The sequence below is a fragment of the Carassius auratus genome, unplaced genomic scaffold (genome assembly GCF_003368295.1).
Source record: "Carassius auratus strain Wakin unplaced genomic scaffold, ASM336829v1 scaf_tig00214672, whole genome shotgun sequence".
Classification (NCBI taxonomy): domain Eukaryota; kingdom Metazoa; phylum Chordata; class Actinopteri; order Cypriniformes; family Cyprinidae; genus Carassius; species Carassius auratus.
This window is the reverse complement of record NW_020527761.1, coordinates 67486-88773: the sequence shown is the minus strand read 5'-3', so window position 1 is coordinate 88773 and position 21288 is coordinate 67486. Positions and strand designations below refer to the sequence as shown.

The window sequence follows — 21288 nt, the reverse complement described above, 5'->3', positions numbered from 1 at the left end:
TAATTTTTAGTCAATTCTGCAAGACAGACTTTCAGGAAAGGAGGTGGAATAAAAATGAGCTCCTAAATCTTAATCCTGGATTATGGAAGATATATTCCTCAAACCATCGGACAAGAGGAGGTGGTGCTGGTCCTTCACGAGTCACTCTAATCTGTTCATAAAGCCTATATATAAAGTCTTAATATATAGTATTTCACAATACTTCATGGTATTCTAATTAAATAATTTTTTGGAATCTTTGATTTCTCAGAACCTGACACATTGTAATTCTGAGACTCCAGGAAAGTGGCAGTTCTGTAAAATGTTGGCACTGGAGACTAAATGCTCCCTGATAGTTTCACACCTAATTCACTTAACACACACACACACACACACACACACACACACACACACACACATTACCCACAGTGACAGAGGGACAGAGTGACATCAGATGTATGATAGTTTTTTAATTTTCTATCATCCATATAGTGTTGTATAGTCATGAAACTATGCATATTTCCTTAGAATGACTTGTCTTCTATGTGTACATTTTTTTGAAGTGTTTAGAAGCTGCACTTAAAAAAATAAAAGACATTTACTGGTTACTTTTTTACTGTTATTTAAAAAAATCACCACGACAAAACCATTCAAGCTATTCAAAATTCATTCGTACCTGTACTGTAAGATACATTCTTTAAACAGTGGTAAAAGAGGATGTGGTGCTGATCCTTCAAGTCACTCAAAACGTATCTGTCCATAAAGCCTATAAAGAATTATTCTTAATATACGGTTCACAATACTTCAGCTTGTTATTCTAATTAAGTGAGGGTCATTTTATCAGTAAAATACATAAAATTCATATTATTTTTCTTTGAAAGATTTCTATAAATGATTTAAATCATACTTGTTTCTACAATCATTATTTAAAAGTAATCCTATATCTCCATCTGGTGGCCATTATTGGTACTAAGAATTGCAAGCTTGATTTATATGTTATGATAGTTTTAATTTTATGCTGGCTCTTGAAAATGATAAAGCTATGAAACTTAGTGTACTTCCTTCAAATGATGACTTCTACGTATATAAAAAAATATTAAGAGTTGGAATTAAAATTTTTAAATATATAGTAAAATAACTATTGTATTTTTTTTTTTTTTTTTTACTTTAATAAATTGCTATGGCCACACCATTTAAGGTGTCCTAAACCCATTCGAAATGTAACATCTTCAGTATATGGCTTCATGTTAAAAAAAGTTTGGTGTGAACTACTTGTGTTTTCTTGGAGGAGAATGAATTCATTTACAGGCTGAGTTTATCATAAATCCACAATAAAATTTCTGAGTTCTGTATCAATCTGTGTTGTTGTTTGTTTATTTTTATTTTTTTATTTTTCATAGGAAGATAACTGACCCTTTACTCTCCTTTTTAATAAATGTGCTTATAAAACCAAGAACAAGCTATTTATAGCTGTATTTATAAACTGCTTACTACTGACTATTAATATTGGGACAAGGCTTTATGAAGCATGAACTGACTATTTACTAATGAGTGCAGTTATTATAAAGTGTTATCAATGCATTTGCTAATGTTAACAAATTAGATATTATTTTACAGTGTTATCAAATCCCTTAAATGATTTGTAAGTGTTTTGTAATGATTTTATTGACCTACAAGCATTTGTGAAAGTTCTGCTTGCATTAGAGCTTAGTCTTGATCTGTGAGCTGAACAGATTTACTGTTACATCCATGAGATTATGTAAATTCAAATAAATATCATGTCACAGGATGTCAGAGGTCAGTATCAAATTAGTTTGAAATTATTATTTGCAGCACAAATAAGGTTTTTTAGGATTTTTAAAAATCCCTGAAACTGTCAGAAAAGGATAAGGCCTAAGATTTCTAAATTTATTTGTTTTTATAACTATAATGCATAAACTATGAAATTATACAAAATGTATAAAAAAAGTACAACAGTTATTCTTTTCCAATGTTTTTTATTTATTTAATTTTCTTTTCTTTTTTCTTTTTTTTTTTTTTGGATTTACATTTTTAAAAATTAGACTACGGCAATCATTCTAAACAGCTTGAATAAAACCTGTCAATGTTTATTATAGACCACTGTAACTGTGTATAATCTAACAAACAAGTTTATTATGAAAATAAAAGTGTGTACACCAGATAAATTGGACGATAAAGAAATTGCTAACAATAGTATAATAGAGCATGTTTTAGGTTTTTAGGCGTTTAGATGCAGAAATGGACAAATCAAATGTAAAATAAAATGTAATTGATTTAATTAAATATAGATTAAGTCTTGTTAGAGCAAAATAATAAATAAATACGTACACACATTAAAAAAGCAGCCAAGATGAATGAGTTTAATTTTTTATATAGATTAAAATTGAAGACCGAAGCAGCTGATATATGCGGTTACTTAATATTAATATCCAGTAGATCCACTTCAGATTTATTTCTCAACAGTTTATGTTCACGTGGCTGTTTTCGTTTATATTAGCCAAGCTATTATGTATTTTGAAATAATCTTGTCCGTGATGTGTTCGTTCGTACGACGAAAGGCGGAATCCTGCAGCTCGAGAGATCAATGTTATTCTGCCAGTCGCGCTTTCAAATAGCCTTGCGCACATAAACGGGTCACAAACACCTGCATTTAGCTCTTGGTGTGTTATAATGGATGTATTGTGTGCATTTATGGCAATCATTTATTTTAAAAAGCTCTTAAACAAGAATAAATTCGTTTGTTTTGAACTTGTAACACTGTGCGCGCTGATCGGAGGCAGTGATTTCAGATAGGCAGCCGCAAATATTTCATTTTCACACAAACAATTCAAAAACATCTTAATTTAGCTCTTGGTGTGTTCTAATTGGTGAATTGTGTGATATCGCTGCAAAACTTTATTTTTAATAGCTATAAAACAAGAATAAACTCGTTTTTTTCTGAGCTCATCATTCCACACGCTCCTGCTCAGAGCAGTGATTCATCTCTCATGTTTCTCACGTATCACTGACCACACATCAATTATTAATGAGCCCTGACCTGATAATAATCATATATGTTAGTTTAGCTTGTCAGTGTGAATTAAATCCAAGTATTTATTTGTATTTTAACCGATTTAAAAGTGAAACCAAAAGAGAGTCTCCTCCCTTTTTTAGTCCGGGAATTGAACCTGTAGGGGCGCATTTTCTCTCATACAAAGGAAGTCTAAGCACACACACTCAAACAGAGGGACAGAGTGATATGAGATGTCTGACAGTTTTTTTAATTTTCTGTTATCCATACAGTGTTGTAAAGTCATGAAACTATGCATATTTATTCAGAATAACTTTTTTTTCTGTATGAAAAAAGGTTTTGAAGTGTTTGGAATTGAAAAATGCAGGAAAATTAATAATTCCATCTTTACTGTAATTTAAAAAAATCACCAGGACAAAACCATCCAAGCTATCCAAAACCCATTCACAATTTAAGTTCCTCAATGTTTTTTCAACATTTAGACAAAGTTTGGTGTGTATAGTGTTACTCTCCTCTGAGCAGTATGCATTAATTCACAGCTAAATGTAAAAAACAATCCAGATTCAAATCAAAATAGCCGACTTCCTGTTGATCGTAGCTGATGACTGTGAATTAGAAAGTTGTCCGTCTTGATAAGAACAATTTTTGTACTGAGTTTGGTGTCTGTAACTAAAACTAACCCCCCCACTTTTGACAAAAGGTGGCGCTATAGAGTGCCTCTTCCACGCCCTCTTATGAACTTTTGCCATTGTCTAGCTATCACTAATACTGATATGTGTTTTGAGTTTCATGTAAATCTGAGGTTGTTATCTGCTTCAAACTCACCATAACAGAACATTCAAGTTTGACACGTTGCCATGGCAACACTATATCAGATATCAATATCCCCACAGCAGATTTACATCGGCCGTGTTTTGTCATTATTCTGATGAAGTTTGAAGCAAATCGAGTAAAAATAAGATGCTGAATTCAAAGCATTTGGAAAATGACACACTTCCTGCTGCCAGTTGGTGGCGCTATAACGTTGACTCTTAATAGTCACATATATACGATCGGTATCATACATCAAACAAACAAATGAAGTTTGATCAAATTCAGGAAATGTATGTGGATGTTATTAGACATTTCCCGTTTCTCATTTCTCGCCATAATTTCCACACCTCGCCACGGGCAAACCGTTCAAGATATCAAAAATCCCCTCGCAATTTTTCATACTCAATGTCTTGAGATCATGTTCACTGAGTTTCTTGGCGAATGGGATGAAAACCTCAGAGGAGTATTTCAAATTCCAGAGCATGCTTTTTTTAAACAGCCCTGAATAGCTGACTTCCTGTTGGGCGGAGCCTATGACATAAAGTGTGAAAGTTGTTCGGCTCAATGAGATCTATAAGTGTAGTGAGTTTCATATAAATATATGCAAGTGTGTGTGAGCTATGGTTCAAGATTTCTGACGGTGTTCCAGGGGGCGCTGTAGAGCCCCTGTGCCACGCCCGGGTCCCAGCCTCTGCAGCGTCCTGATGGCCGCAGATTCCAATGTGTGTGCCAATTTTCAAGAGTTTTTGAGCATGTTAAGGTCCCCAAAAATGCCCGGAAGGTTTAAAAAAAAATAAAAAAATAATAATAATTAAAGCTGCAAGCAGCGATGAACGGGCCCTCGCACCCGGGCTCACCGCCATCGTGTGGCTTTAGTAAAAAGGTGAACGTTGAGAAATATGCATTTAAACTCATAAACATAAGTGCAATATATCAAAGTTTATTCCATAAGTGTGCCAATCTTCCTGTTGCCAGCAGGTGGCGCTATCGTTATAATGGAATATTGGCCTTCAGATGTGTTCAAGCCAGGACCCTTATCACACATGTGAAGTTTGGGCAAGATCGGACATTTTATGCCTGAGTTATAACATCTTTTATTCCCATGGCGAGACATCGAACTTCGTCATGGCGCCATGGACACACCTTTTAACAAAAACTCAAGATCTTCACAACTAAACATCACACAGGTCTTTAGATTAGACTGACCACAAAAAAGACATTAATGTCATAAAATTTCTAGGAGTAGTTTGTCACAGTGTAAAATATGTCACTTCCTGTTGCCAATAGGTGGCGCTATGACTATAACTGAATATTGGCATGTAGATCTGTTCAGGTCAAGAGTCTTATCAAACATGTGAAGTTTGGGGCAGATTGGACATTGTATGTCTGAGTTATGGCACCATCATTTTTCATGGCGAATCATCGAAATTTGTCAGGCCGCCATGGACACGCCCTTTAACGAAACCTCAATTCCTTCGCAATTTAACATCGCAAAGGGCTTTAGATTACACTGACCAAGTTTGGTGTTGATCTGAATAAATCTCTAGGAGGAGTTCGTTAAAATACAACCCCTGAAAATGACAAAAACAACACCAATTTTGCAGGGAAAATTAAAAATAACCGACTTCCTGTTGGGATTCGGATTTCGTACCAAGAGACTTTTTTGTAGCTATTGGTGTGTTACATATGTTTACCGATTTTCGTACATGTACATGACATGTAGCTCGAGGCGCACTCCATTGAAAAGGTATAGGTGGCGCTATCGAGCCATTTTGCCACACCCAATGGAATATTAGCCTCCAGATGTGTGCAGGTCAGTACTCTTATCACACATGTGAAGTTTGGGCAAGATCTGATATTTTATGCCTGAGTTACAACAACTTCTACTCCCATGGCGAGACATCGAACTTTGACATGACGCCATGGACACGCCCTTTAACGAAAACTCAAGATCTTCACAATTTAACATCGTACAGGCCTTTAGATTAGACTGAACACAAAAAAGACATTGATGTCATAAAATTTCTAGGAGTAGTTCTTCGCAGCGTAAAATATGACACTTCCTGTTGCCAATAGGTGGCGCTATGAATATAACTAAATATGGGCATGTCAATCTATTCAGTTTCAGAGTCTTATCAACCATGTGAAGTTTGGGGCAGTTTGGACATTGTATGTCTGAGTTATAGCAACTTCATTTTTCATGGCGAATCATCGAAATTCGCCAGGCCGCCACTGACACGCCCTTCGACGAAAACTCAAAATCTTCGCAATTTAACATCGCAAAGGCCTTTAGATTAGGCATACCAAACTTGGTGTTGATCTGAATAAGTCTGTAGGAGGAGTTCGTTAAAATACAACGCATGGAAATGGCAAAAATGACACAAAATTTGCTCATAATATTAAAAATAACCAACTTCCTGTTGGGTTTAGAATTTTGTTCTAAGAGACTTTTTTGTAGGTGCTGGAGAGTTACACATGTGTACCGATTTTCATACATGTACGTGAAACATAGCTCGAGGCGCACACCGTTGAACGTGTATAGGTGGCGCTGTCGAGCCATTTTGCCACACCCACTTCTGAAACCCATATCAGATGTAAATTTTCGCCAGTTCTGAAGTGTGTGCAAAGTTTCATGACTTTTTGAGTATGTTTAGGCCCTCAAAAATGCGATTCATTTTGGAGAAGTATAATAATAATAATAATTAAAGCTGCAAGCAGCGATGAACGGGCCCTCGCACCCGGGCTCACCACCAGCGAGTTGCTTTAGTAAAAAGGTGAAAGGTGAGAGAATGCATTTAATGTCAAAAATATAAGTGGAATATATCAAAGTATATCCCATATAGGTGCCAATCTTACCGTTGCCAGCAGGTGGCGCTATCATTATAATGGAATATTGGCTTTCAGATGTGTTCAGGCCAGGACTCTTATCAAACATGTGAAGTTTGGGGAAGATTGAACATTTTATGCTTGAGTTACAACAACTTCTCTTGCTGTGGCAAGACATCAAATTTTGTCATGGCGCCATGGAAACGCCCTTTAACAAAAACTCAAGATCTCCAAAAGTTAACATTGCACAGGCCTTTAGATTAGACTGACCACAAAATATATGTTAATCTCAAAAAAATTATAGGAGTAGTTTGTCGCAGCGTAAAACATGTCACTTCCTGTTGCCAATAGGTGGCGCTATGATTATAACTGAACGTGGGCATGTAGATCTGTTAAGGGCAGAAGTTTTATCTAACATGTGAAGTTTGGGGCAGATTGGACATTGTATGTCTGAGTTACAGCAACTTCCTTTTTCATGGCGAAACATCGAAATTTGTCAGGCCGCCATGGACACGCCCTTTAACGAAATCTAAAGATCTTCGCAATTTAACATCGCAAAGGGCTTAAGATTACACTGACCAAGTTTGTTGTTGATTTGAATAAATCTCTAGGAGGAGTTCGTTAAAGTACAACCCCTGAAAATGGCAAAAACAACGCCAATTTTGCAGAGAAAATTCTAAATAACCGACTTCCTGTTGGGATTCGGATTTTGTGCCAAGAGACTTTTTTGTAGGTATTGCTGTGTTACATGTGTATACCGATTTTTGTACATGTACGTGAAACATAGCTCGAGGCGCACTCTGTTGAAAGTGTATAGGTGGCGCTATCGAGCCATTTTGCCACACCTGATGGAATTTTGGCCTTCAGATGTGTTCAGGCCAGGACTCTTATCACACATGTGCAGTTTGGGGAAGATCGGACATTTTATGCCTGAGTTATAACATCTTTTATTCCCATGGCGAGACATCGAACTTCGTGACGGCGCCATGGACACGCCTTTTAACGAAAACTCAAGATCTTCACAACTTAACATCGCACAGGCCTTTAGATTAGACTGACCACAAAAAATACATTGATGTCATAAAATTTCTAGGAGTAGTTCTTCGCAGCATAAAATATGAAACTTCCTGTTGCCAATAGGTGGCGCTATGACTATAACTGCATATGGGCATGTCAATCTATTCTGATCCAGAGTCTTATCAACCATGTGAAGTTTGAGGCGGATTGGACATTGTATGTCTGAGTTATAGCAACTTCATTTTTCATGGCGAGTCATCGAAATTCGCCAGGCCGCCACGGACACGCCCTTCAACGAAAACTCAAATTCTTCGCAATTTAACATCGCAAAGGCCTATAGATTAGGCATACCAAATTTGGAGTTGATTTGAAGAAATCTCTAGGAGGAGTTCGTTAAAATACAACGCATGGAAATGGCAAAAATGACACAAAATTTGCTAATAATATTAAAAATAACCGACTTCCTGTTGGGTTTAGAATTTTGCTCCAAGAGTCTTTTTTGTAGGTATTGATGTGTTATATGTGTGTACCGATTTTCATACATGTACGTGAAATGTAGCTCGAGGCGCACACCGCTGAACGTGCATAGGTGGCGCTGTCGAGCCATTTTACCATGCCCACTTCTGAAACCCATATCAGACGTAAATTTTCGCCAGTTCGGAGGCGTGTGCAAAATTTGGTGACTTTTTGAGCATGTTTAGGCCCTCAAAAATGCGATTCATTTTGGAGAAGCGGAATAATAATAATAATAAACGGAGCAATTCCAATAGGGTCCTCACACCATCGGTGCTCGGGCCCTAATAATAATAAACGGAGCAATTCCAAGAGGGTCCTCACACCATCGGTGCTCGGGCCCTAATAATAATAAGAATAATCCTTAGGGGAACAATAGGGCTCTTCGCCCCTTCGGGCTTGAGCCCTAATAATAATAATCCTAAGGAAAACAATAGGGCTCTCGCCCTCCAGGCTTGAGCCCTAATAATAATAATAACAAATAATCCTAAGGAAAACAATAGGGCTCTCGCCCTCCAGGCTTGAGCCCTAATAATAATAATAATAATAACAAATAATCCTAAGGAAAACAATAGGGCTCTCGCCCTCCAGGCTTGAGCCCTAATAAAAAATAATCCTAAGGAAAACAATAGGGCTCTCGCCCTCCAGGCTTGAGCCCTAATAATAATAATAATAATAATAAATAATCCTAAGGAAAACAATAGGGCTCTCGCCCTCCAGGCTTGAGCCCTAATAATAATAATCCTAAGGAAAACAATAGGGCTCTCGCCCTCCAGGCTTGAGCCCTAATAATCCTTAGAAGAACAATAGGGCTCTTCGCCCCATCGGGCTTGAGCCCTAATAATCCTTAGAAGAACAATAGGGCTCTTCGCCCCTTCGGGCTTGAGCCCTAATAATAAAAAATAATCCTAAAGAAAACAATAGGGCTCTCGCCCTCCAGGCTTGAGCCCTAATAATAATAATAATAATAATAATAATAATAAACGGAGCAATTCCAAGAGGGTCCTCACACCATCGGTGCTCGGGCCCTAATAAGTTGTTAATTAGGGCGATCCAATCTTCATTGTCAATTTCATGACCTAAGTCCTTTTCCCAAACGTTCTTCAAACTATCTAATGAGGAAGTACATGTATCAGAAAGGGCATCATATATCACTGAGATTATTCCCTTGGAAAAATTGTTTGTCACAATTTGTTCAATGGCAGTAAGTTTGAGTCTTAGTTTACAATTATCTTATAAAGGTTTTATAAAGTGACGCAACTGGAGATATTTGAAAAAGTTTGCTTGTGGTATATTATATTGACATGAAAGTTGTTGGAAAGATTTTAATGTATTCTCTAAAAAAAGGCAAGATATAGTTGAGATCCCTAATTTAAACCAGTCTGAAAGACCTATATTATGTAATGAAATAGGAAAATCTGGATTATAGGCAATAGGGGAAAGCAAAGAAAGGTTGGCTGGAATTTTAAGATATGTTCTGACATCTCTCCATACCAAAAGAGTGTTTAGAATAATAGGGTTTGTTGAAATGTTTTTGATTTTTCTAAAATTTTTAATGAAAGGCAGAAATTTTATTGGAAGGGGGGCACAAACCGTTGCTTCTATATTAACCCACATGGAGCCAGTCCGTTCATTATACCAACTGACCATATGTTTCACTTGTGCTGACCAATAATAAAATTGTAAATTTGGTAAAGCGATGCCTCCCTTCTCTTTTGGTTTTGTCAACTTATTAAAATTAATACGGGGCATTTTATTGTTCCAAATGAATTTAGATAAGTGTTTGTTAATGTCTTTGAAAAAAGGATTAGCTAAGTAACAGGGGAGGGACTGAAATAAATATAAAAACTTTGGAAGAATATTCATTCTAATTACATTTATTCTGCCTAAGAAGGATATAGGGAGAGAATGCCAAGTAATAAGATCTTTTTTAATTCTGCCAACAAGAGGCGTATAGTTTATATTAAATAAATCATCCAATTTTGGTGAAATGAAAATACCTAGGTATTTAAAACCAGATGTTGTTATTTTGAAAGGTGAAAGAGGCAAAAGGTCAGAGATATTAGAAATATTAATAGGGAGCGCCACGGATTTGGTAAGATTAATCTTGTATCCAGATAACATGCTGTAATCTGAAATACATTTTAATAATGCAGGGATTGATTTTACGGGTTCTGAAGAATACAGCAATACATCGTCTGCATACAGGGATATGCGCTGTTCATCATTTCCCACTTTTATTCCAAAAAAGTTTTGGCACTGTCTAACAGATTCAGCAAGAGGTTCAATTATGAGGGCAAAGAGCAGGGGTGAAAGGGGACAGCCCTGCCTCGTACCTCTTTGAATATCAAAAGGTTTTGAAATCAAACCATTTGTAGTCACTGTAGCTTGGGGATTAGAGTAAAGTAATTTTATTAATTTGATCAATTTTGAGCCCAAATTGAATTTCTTAAGGGTGGCAAATAGAAATTTCCATTCCACCCTGTCAAACGCTTTTTCTGCGTCCAGGGAAATAATAAGGGCGGGGAGTTTATGTTCGTAAATTACATTTATCAAATTTAGGAGCCGACGTATGTTATCTGTACCAAAGCGTGCTTTTATGAATCCCGTCTGGTCTGGTTTAATAATATGTGGTAAAACAGTTTCAAGTCTACGAGCAAGAATTTTAGCAAGAATTTTGTAATCTGTATTCAGAAGACTTATTGGCCGATAGGAAGCACACTCCTGGGGATCTTTGTCTTTTTTGGGTATTAAAAAAATTGATGCTGTTCTCCATGATTCAGGGGCTACTCCATTATCTAATAAATTTTGAAGGGCAGGCATTAGAATATGAGAAATTTCTGGCCAAAATGACTTATAAAACTCGCAGGGAAAACCGTCCGGACCTGGAGATTTGTTAGAAGGCATGGATTGAATAGCATTAAAGACTTCTTCTGGTGACAAAGGCAAATCTAAAAATATCTTGTCTTCTTCAGAGATGGCTGTAAGTGGAAGTTTATCTAAGAATTCAATGATATCCGATTGTTCAGCAGTGATTTGAGATTTATATAGTTCTTTATAAAAAAAATTAAATATGTTATTAATCAAATCAAGATTATACGTGACTGAGCCATCTGGAGTGCTTATTACTTCTAAAGCCCTGAATGGTTTAGCACCTCAGTATTTGAATGAGCTCCTTTTACATTATAATCCTCTACGTCCGCTACGTTCTCAAAACTCAGGCAATTTGATAATACCTAGAATATCAAAATCAACTGTGGGCGGCAGATCCTTTTCCTATTTGTCTGGTCAGAGGAGAACTGGCCCCCCAACTGAGCCTGGTTTCTCCCAAGGTTTTTTTCTCCATTCTGTCACCGATGGAGTTTCGGTTCCTTGCCGCTGTCGCCTCTGGCTTGCTTAGTTGGGGTCACTTCATCTACAGCGATATCGTTGACTTGATTGCAAATAAATGCACAGACACTATTTAACTGAACAGAGATGGCATCACTGAATTCAATGATGAAATGCCTTTAACTATCATTTTGCATTATTGACACACTGTTTTCCTAATGAAAGTTGTTCAGTTGCTTTGACACAATATATTTTGTTTAAAGCGCTATATAAATAAAGGTGACTTGACTTGACCTGACTTGCAGAGCGCAAACTTCTGGAGGACACATAAGATTTAACCAGTGAGCTTAGGTATGTTGGTGCCGTGTCAGTGGTCATCTTGTATGCAATCATCAGTACCTTGAATTTAATGCGAGCGGCTACTGGTAGCCAGTGGAACCTGATGAGGAGAGAGGTAACGTGTGCTTTTTTTGGCTCATTGAAGACAATCCTCACTGCTGCATTCTGGATCAATTGCAGATGCTTGACAGTACATGCAGGAAGGTCCGCCAAGAGAGCATTACAATAGTCCAGTCTGGAGAGAACAAGAGCTTGGACAAGAAGTTGGGTGGCTTGCTCTGACAGGAAGGGTCTAATCTTCCTAATGTTGTATAAGGCAAATCTGCAGGACCGGGTCATTGTAGTAATGTGGTCTGTGAAGCTTAACTGATGATCCATCACAACTCCTAGGTTTCTGGCTGTCCTCGAAGTAGTAATGGTTGAAGAACCCAGCTGTATAGAGAAGTTGTGATGAAGCAAAGGGTTAGCTGAAATCACCAGGAATTCTGTCTTTGTAAGGTTAAGCTGAAGGTGATGGTCATTCATCCAGTTCACCAGCACAATGGCAATTTGTTCCCAGAGAACTTAACCCAGCAGACCACGGATCTAGATCTGTACCTGCAGCTTTCTTAGGTTCCACTTCGTGGCTCACAGGCCCACGCTTCTTGCATAATTCCCAGTTTCGGTCTGAATCACAGGATTCATTTGAGCTTGTGGATCCAGTCTTAGATTCTGAGATACGCCCACAAGTGTGAACAAACCTTACTAAAGTTCCCAAGTTCACATGGAACTCTGAGAGATTCAGCAGATTGTCTAGCTTTAACACTCTCAGTAGATCGATAGCACGTCTGATTCACATTGCCAGTTCTTTCTCCTAATGCTCAAAAGATGATAGTTGTAGAGGGTGGCATATCCGCTGTAAAGGTCCTACTGAAGAAGAGCTGGAAAAAGCAAAAATTATTGTGTTGAAAAGTGCTCAAAATGAGAGTTATCCAACAGAGAATCATTGCCACCCATAATCATCCTTGTAAGAGTGTGTTGAGGAAACCTCCTGTCCTTGACGATAATGGCTTACTTCGTGTAGGTGGACGTATTGTGAGGTCAGATCTGGGAACTTGTGAAGTCAATCCTATCATCATCAAAGGTACACATCATGTGGCAACATGTAGCTTATTGTACGGCATTATCATGAGGCTGTGAAACGTCAGGGCAGACACTTCACGGAGGGTACTGTCAGAGCTGCTGGATTTTGGCTAATAGGAGGTAAGTGCATGCAAAAAGCTGCGAGGGATGACTGGACATTAGCAGATGTCTGATCTGCCTGTAGAACGGTTGACAATAGCTCCACCCTTTACCTATGTGGGTGTTGATGTTTTTGGACCATGGGAAGTGATTGCTCTTAAGACTGAATGTACAAGCAGTCTGACAACGGCAAAATGAATGTTTGGAAATGTAAACGGATATTTTTTACTGACACACTCTAGCAAAATATATAAATAACTGGCCAAACACCATTCTTTTGGGTGAAAATACTAATGTGACTAAGACTTTTGCACAGTAGTGTATGTATAAAGTAAACTGTATTTATGACAAAGAACTGCACAGATACAGATATTCTAACAATCTATCGATAAACACATACCTTGTGTCCTCTGTGTTTAAGTGCACTTGCGCTGCTCCGCCATGGTCTGCGGATTGAAGAGTGCGCTGTAACACGGAGAGGAGACAGGTCTGACGCCAGTTTCATATGAAATTTAAGGGGACTGACTCTGAGGCGATCGGATATCGGTTCCATACCCAACCCTACTAAAAAGTCAGCTAAAAAAAATTACTCGAATAAAGTATAGATACTCCAAATTTCTACTTAAGTAAGGTAACAAAGTATTTTGCTTGTGAAAGAGTCAGTCTTTTGTTTGTTATCTGGCTCGGCTCGGTGTTCATCTTCAGTTCTCTCTTCACAGCAGTTCAGTCCGTGTACTGTTTGAGTAAATGAATTACTCCGGGACATTGGTTTGTTTGAACTCTGAGGGAGTGTCAGCCACATAAAAAAAAATGTAACAGTTTAAGTAATTTGTGGATTAATGCGTAATAGAGACACGAACCGCTTAAACCAATTCAGTTCGATTTGGTGAACTGGTTCAAAAAAATCTGGTTACATTGAATGTTTCGTTCACGAACCGGATATCACAAACTGCTTTGTTTTGAACTCTCTCACAACAGACACGCCAGAGAAGACAGAATAAAGTCATAGTTTTTGCAGTATACCATACACACAGTTTCAATGGAGGGACTGAGAGCTCTCTGACTAAATATAAAATATCTTAAACTCTGTTCTAAAGATAAACTCATCGACATGAGGATGAGTTTTTAATGACATAATTTTGATTTTTGGGTGAACTTTCCCTTTAAGATTGCACTATATCTTGTTATTGTAAAATGCACATAGACAAGACAAACTTTAGGTTGCTGTGAGAAAGCCTTGCCTGAAAGTTTAAATTGGCTGTAAGAGCTTAAAATTAAAAAAAAGGTTTTAAAGTTTTTTCATGAGAGTTGACGGGAGGGTGGTGGGATTCTGCAAGCCTGTTTTAAAGCTGATGGAAAACACCAGAATGCATGGATGTTTTAATGATGTGAGTGAGTGCAGGTACAACTGCAGGAAAAATGGCTTGAAGGAGATGAGAAGGAATAGGATAAAGTGGACAAGTAGTAGGACGTTTGTAAAGGAAGAGATTGGATACTTCTGCCTCTGAGATTGGTGTATGTTTGTGTGTACGATGTGATTGCCACACTCTTCATTAATTAAATTACAACCATCAGTGAACATTTCTCCACGTCACACACTTATCAGCTATTAGAGTTTATGAAGGAGGAGGAGGACAAAGGAGGGAGGAAATTGCTTTAAAGCGCATACAAGAGTTGGACAAATTGTTAATTTTGTTGTGGTAGTATGTCCTTTTAGCATTGGAGAGAGATAGATAGATTAGAAATAATAGGTAGAATGGAAGCTTAAATGAGTAATTTTTGACAGGAGAATTTTACATTTTAATTTTTTTTTTAAACGTAGCTTCACCAGATTGGTATGAAACTATGGCACTCGGTTTGTGAACACATGAACAAACAAAAATAAGTTGAGGGCATGATTCGAAAAAGCTAAGTGGTCATAAAAAAACAGTCACACTCATGGTCTTTGGTCATAAATGACCGACCATATGAAATGAACGGAAAACTGGGAAAAAAATGTGAATATACAGAACATTTTTATGTGTATAATCTACAAATCCCCCACAATGCAGAAAAAACTGCACAGCAATAAAGGGATGAAACTCTAAAACATCTAGAGTGCAAAATCAACACACCAGCTCTCACACACCCTGACACACACATACACACCTATGAACTGCTGTGACTGTAAAACTGCAACTATGTAAAATAAAATCAATAATTCAACTACAATGTAGTAAAAAAAAAAATTGGACCGCAAGGAAGGGGTTGCACTATAAAATATCAAGAATGTAAAATGGATACATCCACTCTCACACGCTTACTTACACACACTTACAGAATTACACATACTCATATAACCATATAGCCAAAATGAGTCAGAAAGTAGTCTCTATTTCAATCTGAAATACTACATGAATTGATAAGTAATTATAAAAAAAAAGATAAAACCCTTCCGTACTATTTTCAATGGGAAAAACTGATCATAATTATTGCATAAATACTAATTAGTACCATGAAATTCTCTCAAAATACAAAATTATATTACATTGATTTTGCTGAAGAAAAAAAGATTTTCATTTCAGGTTTCCAGTCACTTTTGACCGCAAAGACCATGAGTGTGACTCAAATGAGGAGCGCACAAGGGTTATAATAGTTTAGACTTTAGGAATTTTTTCCAGTTTTGATCTTCATTTTTATGAAAACCATAATTCTGATCAGTTAGATAGGATATAGTTTGGTGCACCAACATTAATCAGGAGCATGGGGACAAAAGCATAAACCATAAACTCAGAGACAGTGGATTCTGTTTATTTATACTGCAGCAAAAACAAAAGCCATAACTACATAGAATAATATTATTTCTGTTCTTCCTAATGATTCTACCCCACACTATAATGACCAAAGAAAATGTAACCACTGGATGGATTTATTCAGTAACTTTGGTATATATCCCATAACAGTGCACTGAAGTTCTGCTAAATAATGAACAATCTACATGCTGGTTTTGGAAACATGTCAATCCATCATAAAAAAAAAAAAAAAAAACACAAAAAAATTTAGATGATCTTAAGAGTGTATTTTGCAATGAGAAACACAGCTTGTAGGAGTGTAGCATCAGTAAGACATTCATTTTGAAAGAGATGAGATTTGTATAAAACAATGAGTATTCTTGGCAGAAATATTTCAATCAGTGAAATATTCTGCAAAAAAAGATGAAAACACTTCATGCAGAGAAACAAATAATATCAAAGAACCACGCAGACACTTAAGCAGTGGATATGTTCTGCCGCTCTGGGGCTCAAATACCTGTGAACAATAAATATAATAAAAAGTGACATGTAATAGATTCAAAACAGACATTTATCATATTTAGAAAAAAATATGCATAAACAATACATAACAAAACATAAATAGATGAGAAAAAGCAAAAACCTTGGTTCCTTTCAGACATCATCAGGGGACCCATGGAAATGGAAGCACTGTCATGGAATTCTGCAGACCTGCCCTCTCTCAAGTGGGATCCAGAGTCACAGTGCTAAAAGAGAAGAAAATACAGGATACTTGAGCTGTGAACTGATTAATGCAATCAGATGATTCTATATTTAAAACTGAGAAATAAGAAACAGAGATATAAGAAATCATGTGTTTTGTTTTAGGAGATATTGCAATAAAACACGACGAGATACTAAAATATAAAATGTTTAGTCATTAAATTTAAAAATTTTGGATTCAGCATTTATTGACAGCTTTATTTAATTGATGTATATATATATATATATATATATATATATATATATATATATATATATATATATATATATATATGTATGTATATATATATATATATATATATATAAGTAATAACTGATGAAGGGTCGTTGAATTATTGAAAATAAATGCACACCCATTAGACTTTCAAACTAACAAGGATGGGCTGTATTTAAGCAGTCACTAAAGGACAAGGGCGAAAGAGATAACTTGTGTAGTTATCTTTTAAAATATTTGGTTGAGAGATAAAGTATGTTAACAAATGGTTTATTTATTAATTAAATGTAATTTATTTCTGTATTTGTTTAGGCAATATTTATTTATTTAAATTAAACTGCACAATTCTATTGTGAAGTTTGACAAGGAAAAAAACGCAGATCAAACACATGAAATGTCTTGATTGCAGACAATCAATTAAGGGCACGGTTCACCAAGGTATGTGTGTGTGAGTGTGTGTGTGTGTGGTGAAAGAGAAAGCGAAAGCTTGTGTAATAATCTGCAAAGTGATATGGAACTCTAATGCGGTCAAACCAGGAACTACTCCATAGCTGTGTAGTTGTTGAAAATTAATTAATACCTTGGAATGTCTTTCAACCATATTTATATGTATGCATCAGAGAGGGTTTGTGACTCACAGTTGAGCAGTGGTTTCCTGCCAGAAGGCAAATGTGAATAGTACAGTGCACGTAAACCTTAGTGGAGTTTTCAGTGAAGAAAAACATCCTGAAGGAGAAACGGCTAGATGTGGAGACTCCATTCTGCAGCAGCTCCACTGTCTCATCATTTGGACTGGGACACCTGAGAATATCAGTAGTGATAGTCATCCATTTTATAAAGGAATTGTATGAAAGGACCACTGTTAAAAATAATTATTTCAACCAAAAAACAAAGAAAAATTATTTGCAGATTATAGATTATTTACAGATTATTTGCAGAAGAAAACCCTTACTCTCCGCTGATGAGGTCCCAGCGGACAGAATGATTAGGATCGTTCTCAGGTGTAGCCCAACATGAGTCAATCACTGTAGCAAACTGACGACTGTCAACCCCGTCTACATGAACTTCCAGAAACATCTGCTGGTTCAGCTCCACATTGACACTCCCATTGAAGGGCTTGGAGAACTCAGCATCCTGATATGGAACCATCCTGACCTGATATCTCCCTTGACCAGCAGGAAGCTTCTTGTGGACAATGCTGTTAAAATAGATGTAAGGTTGATATGTGGAAAACTGCTGCATTCTGTATCAATTTAATGAATAATTTACAGATATACAGTAATAAATGTGCTCTCGGTTTACAGAAAATTACCAGATATAAAACTTTCTGTTTATTTTAAATAAATTGTCACAAACAGAGACAACACTTGAAGTCCCACCTCTCTAGTGGATTGATTTCCATATTCATAGAAAGTGATTGGGTTTGGGGGTATACACAACTGAAATTCAGCTTCAGAATTCCCTTCCTGCTGATGGGACCTTCAGTCGAGTCTGACGTTCCAAAAATAAAGTTCTCATAAATGAAGTGGGTGCCATTGGCCTGTGGACCAGATAAATAACATTTTGGTTTGAATTGAATTCAAGATTTTATCTACAAGGTTTTTAAATATATTTATAACACCAGATTTCATCAAAAGGTACTGTATTAAGAGCAAAACACATCAGTCGACTAGAAAATGGGGGGGGGGAATGTTTGATTAAAAAAAGCTTAGAAATCTATCCATAGTTGTACTTCAGCATTATTCATTAAGTGGTAAACTGAGACGTGAGAACCTAGTGTGTTTTAAATAGCATAATATTTCATACCAAAATACTTGTACCACAGATGTGGTCATTGTTGTCAAAATAGAACTCCACTCTGCCATTCCAGACTGTTCCTTTGCAGTTGGGGTCATTGAGGTGTAAGTTGTCAGCAGGAAAACCAGCCTCAAAGAGCTGACAGCGAGACAGGGAAATGGAACCAGAGCTGCTTTCACAAACCTCAGAGAAATCTGACAGAAAAAAAAGATTATGAACACCTAAGTAAGCTTTAAATAAAAAATTGATTGATTAATTAAAATGTAGATTTGAGTTGTAGTTGTGCAATGTTGTCCAACCAAAAGATTGTGGGTCTGGTCTGTGATGACTCTTGTTACAGAAACAGCCATAAACATCATTTTTCTCTCCACACCATTCATCCTCCGTGCAGTTGAGCTCAAAACAGGGATCATTTAAAGCTAAGACAAGAACCAAAGAATGAATGAAGCAGGTGGAACATTTTGTACGCTCATAGAAATTGAATTACATCACCAAGGTCATATGTACAAAGTTTTAGCTCTCTATTTAATTATGCACTTGGGTTATTTTGATTTATTTAATTTGATAGTTTTGTTAATAATAGCAAATTAATGATGAATGAATACTTTTATTTGCTTATATCTGTTTTACTCATTCAGTTTCTAATCTCTCTTTAAAGTAATGCAGCCAGGTATGTTTAATGTGTATGAGTTATACATGAAGCTAAATATACTAATATACTTTGAGCAAATTTTCCTAAAGTCACCCCTGGTGGTGCTATGACCAAACAATTCTAATCAACAGTACTGCATACCCCTGGAATTCACATCTTACCAGGAACCCAGCCAAAAATCTTGTATTTTACCCCCCAAAAAGCAACTGGGCTTTTGTGGTGAAAACCTGGCAACCCTGGCTGTTGGTGAGCTTGCCCCCGTAATTTAGGAATAAATGGTAAATAATTAAAAACTTTGTTGAGCCATTGGAAATTTGAAAAAAAACAAAGAATTAAATATTTGTATTATATATCGGTTCTTTAAAGTAGATGATGTTATTTGGATTATGAAATGCTGTTGTATTGCTATCAAGAAAATGTCCTGTGACTTTTATATTTTTGATGAGATAGCTAAGTGGTAATATAGTGGAGTTTCATCCTCCCAATCATCTTTACCTCCAACTCCTTGCTGTGGGGCAGTCGTGTTCAATTTCACTGTTGATGCAGAAACAAAAACTAACACAAATATACACAACATTATGTTTTGTTGATGATGTTGGCATGTCAGATTGATTGCATCTCCTCAAGTTTTGTTTGGCTCAATTTAATTGTTTAGGTAGTTTTACAGGTTATGAGAAAATCTGATCTGGTTCCAATTCAAAGGATAATTGAAGTTTATTACTGTTCGAGGATGGATTTCATTCACACAGTGAAAAGCTAAACAAGAAATTGTTATTCTCTATACCATTTGCCTTTTACATGCTAATAAATTCAGCCACAATGATGCCACGCCAGAAATGAGGCGGCACCTTTTCAAATTGGAACAAAGTTCACTGTCTTATATTGAGAACAAGCAAATCCTTTAGCTAGCCTTACCAACTGAGTAAAAGTTACAAAGTTACAAATTAAGCTTAATGTACTCATAGCCTTTGATCGACTTTTCCTAAAGTCACCACTGGGGGTGCTATGACCAAAAAATTCTAATCAACAGTACTGCATAGCCCCTGGAATGCACATTTAACCAGGAACCCAGCCAAAAATCTTCTATTTTACCCCCCAAAAAGCCCAACTGGGCTAGATTTGAACTTGTTTTGAGTAGCGACTTAGTTTTTGTTTTTTTTTGTCATAAAAACCTGGCAACCCTGGCTGTTGGTGAGCTTGACCCCGTTATTGAGGAATAAATGGTAAATAAAATCTGAGTTAGTTCTGGCTGCAGATAAGTTTTAATAGTTGGTGATTTTAATATCCATGTTGATAATGAAAAAGATGCATTGGGATCAGCATTTATAGACATTCTGAACTCTGGGGTTAGACAACACGTTTCAGGACCTACTCATTATTGAAATCATACTCTAGATTTAATACTGTCACATGGAATTGATGTTGATAGTGTTGAAATGATGCAGCCAAGTGATGATATCTTTATTATCATTATTTAGTTTTGTGCAAACTTCATATAGCCAAAATTGTAAATTCTACTTCATGTTACAAGTATGGTAGAACCATCACTTCTACCACAAAAGACTGCTTTTTAGTTATCTTCCTGATGTATCCAAGTTCCTTAGCATATCCAAAACCCCAGAACAACTTGATGATGTAACAGAAAACTATGGACTCTCTCTTTTCTAGCATTTTAAATACAGTTGCTCCTTTACGCTTAAGGAAGGTTAAGGGAACCAGTATGACACCATGGTATAATGAGCATACTTGCTCCCTAAAGAGAGCAGCCCGAAAAATGGAGCGCAGCTGGAGGAAATTAAAACTAAAGGTATTTCGTATTGCTTGGCGTGAAAGTAACCTATCCTACAGAAAAGCATTCAAAACTGCTAGATCCGATTACTTTTCTTCTCTTTTAGAAGGAAACAAACATAACCCCAGGTATTTATTCAATACAGTGGCTAAATTAAAGAAAAATAAAGCCTCAACAAGTGTTGACATTTCCCAACATCACAGCAGTAATGACTTTATGATCTACTTTACTTCT

General features: G+C 36.6%; 1 protein-coding gene across 5 annotated transcripts in view; it reads right to left on the bottom strand.

Moving 5' to 3' along the window:
* Nucleotides 1-15843: 15843 nt before the first annotated feature.
* The window catches only part of LOC113092614 (deleted in malignant brain tumors 1 protein-like), a 37719-nt gene continuing 32274 nt past the window's right edge, over nucleotides 15844-21288 (bottom strand). For 4 of the 5 annotated variants that reach the window (XM_026258279.1, XM_026258281.1, XM_026258283.1 and 1 more), the window contains 8 exons: nucleotides 19761-19799; nucleotides 18913-19032; nucleotides 18623-18807; nucleotides 18196-18356; nucleotides 17769-18014; nucleotides 17455-17617; nucleotides 16484-16586; nucleotides 15844-16357 (listed from right to left, as the gene is read on the bottom strand). In XM_026258279.1, the coding sequence (XP_026114064.1) occupies nucleotides 16350-16357; nucleotides 16484-16586; nucleotides 17455-17617; nucleotides 17769-18014; nucleotides 18196-18356; nucleotides 18623-18807; nucleotides 18913-19032; nucleotides 19761-19799 (1025 nt within the window). In that variant the 3' untranslated portion in view covers nucleotides 15844-16349. The remainder of the gene's footprint in view (nucleotides 16358-16483; nucleotides 16587-17454; nucleotides 17618-17768; nucleotides 18015-18195; nucleotides 18357-18622; nucleotides 18808-18912; nucleotides 19033-19760; nucleotides 19800-21288) is intronic. The other variant, XM_026258280.1, reaches the window with a different exon arrangement.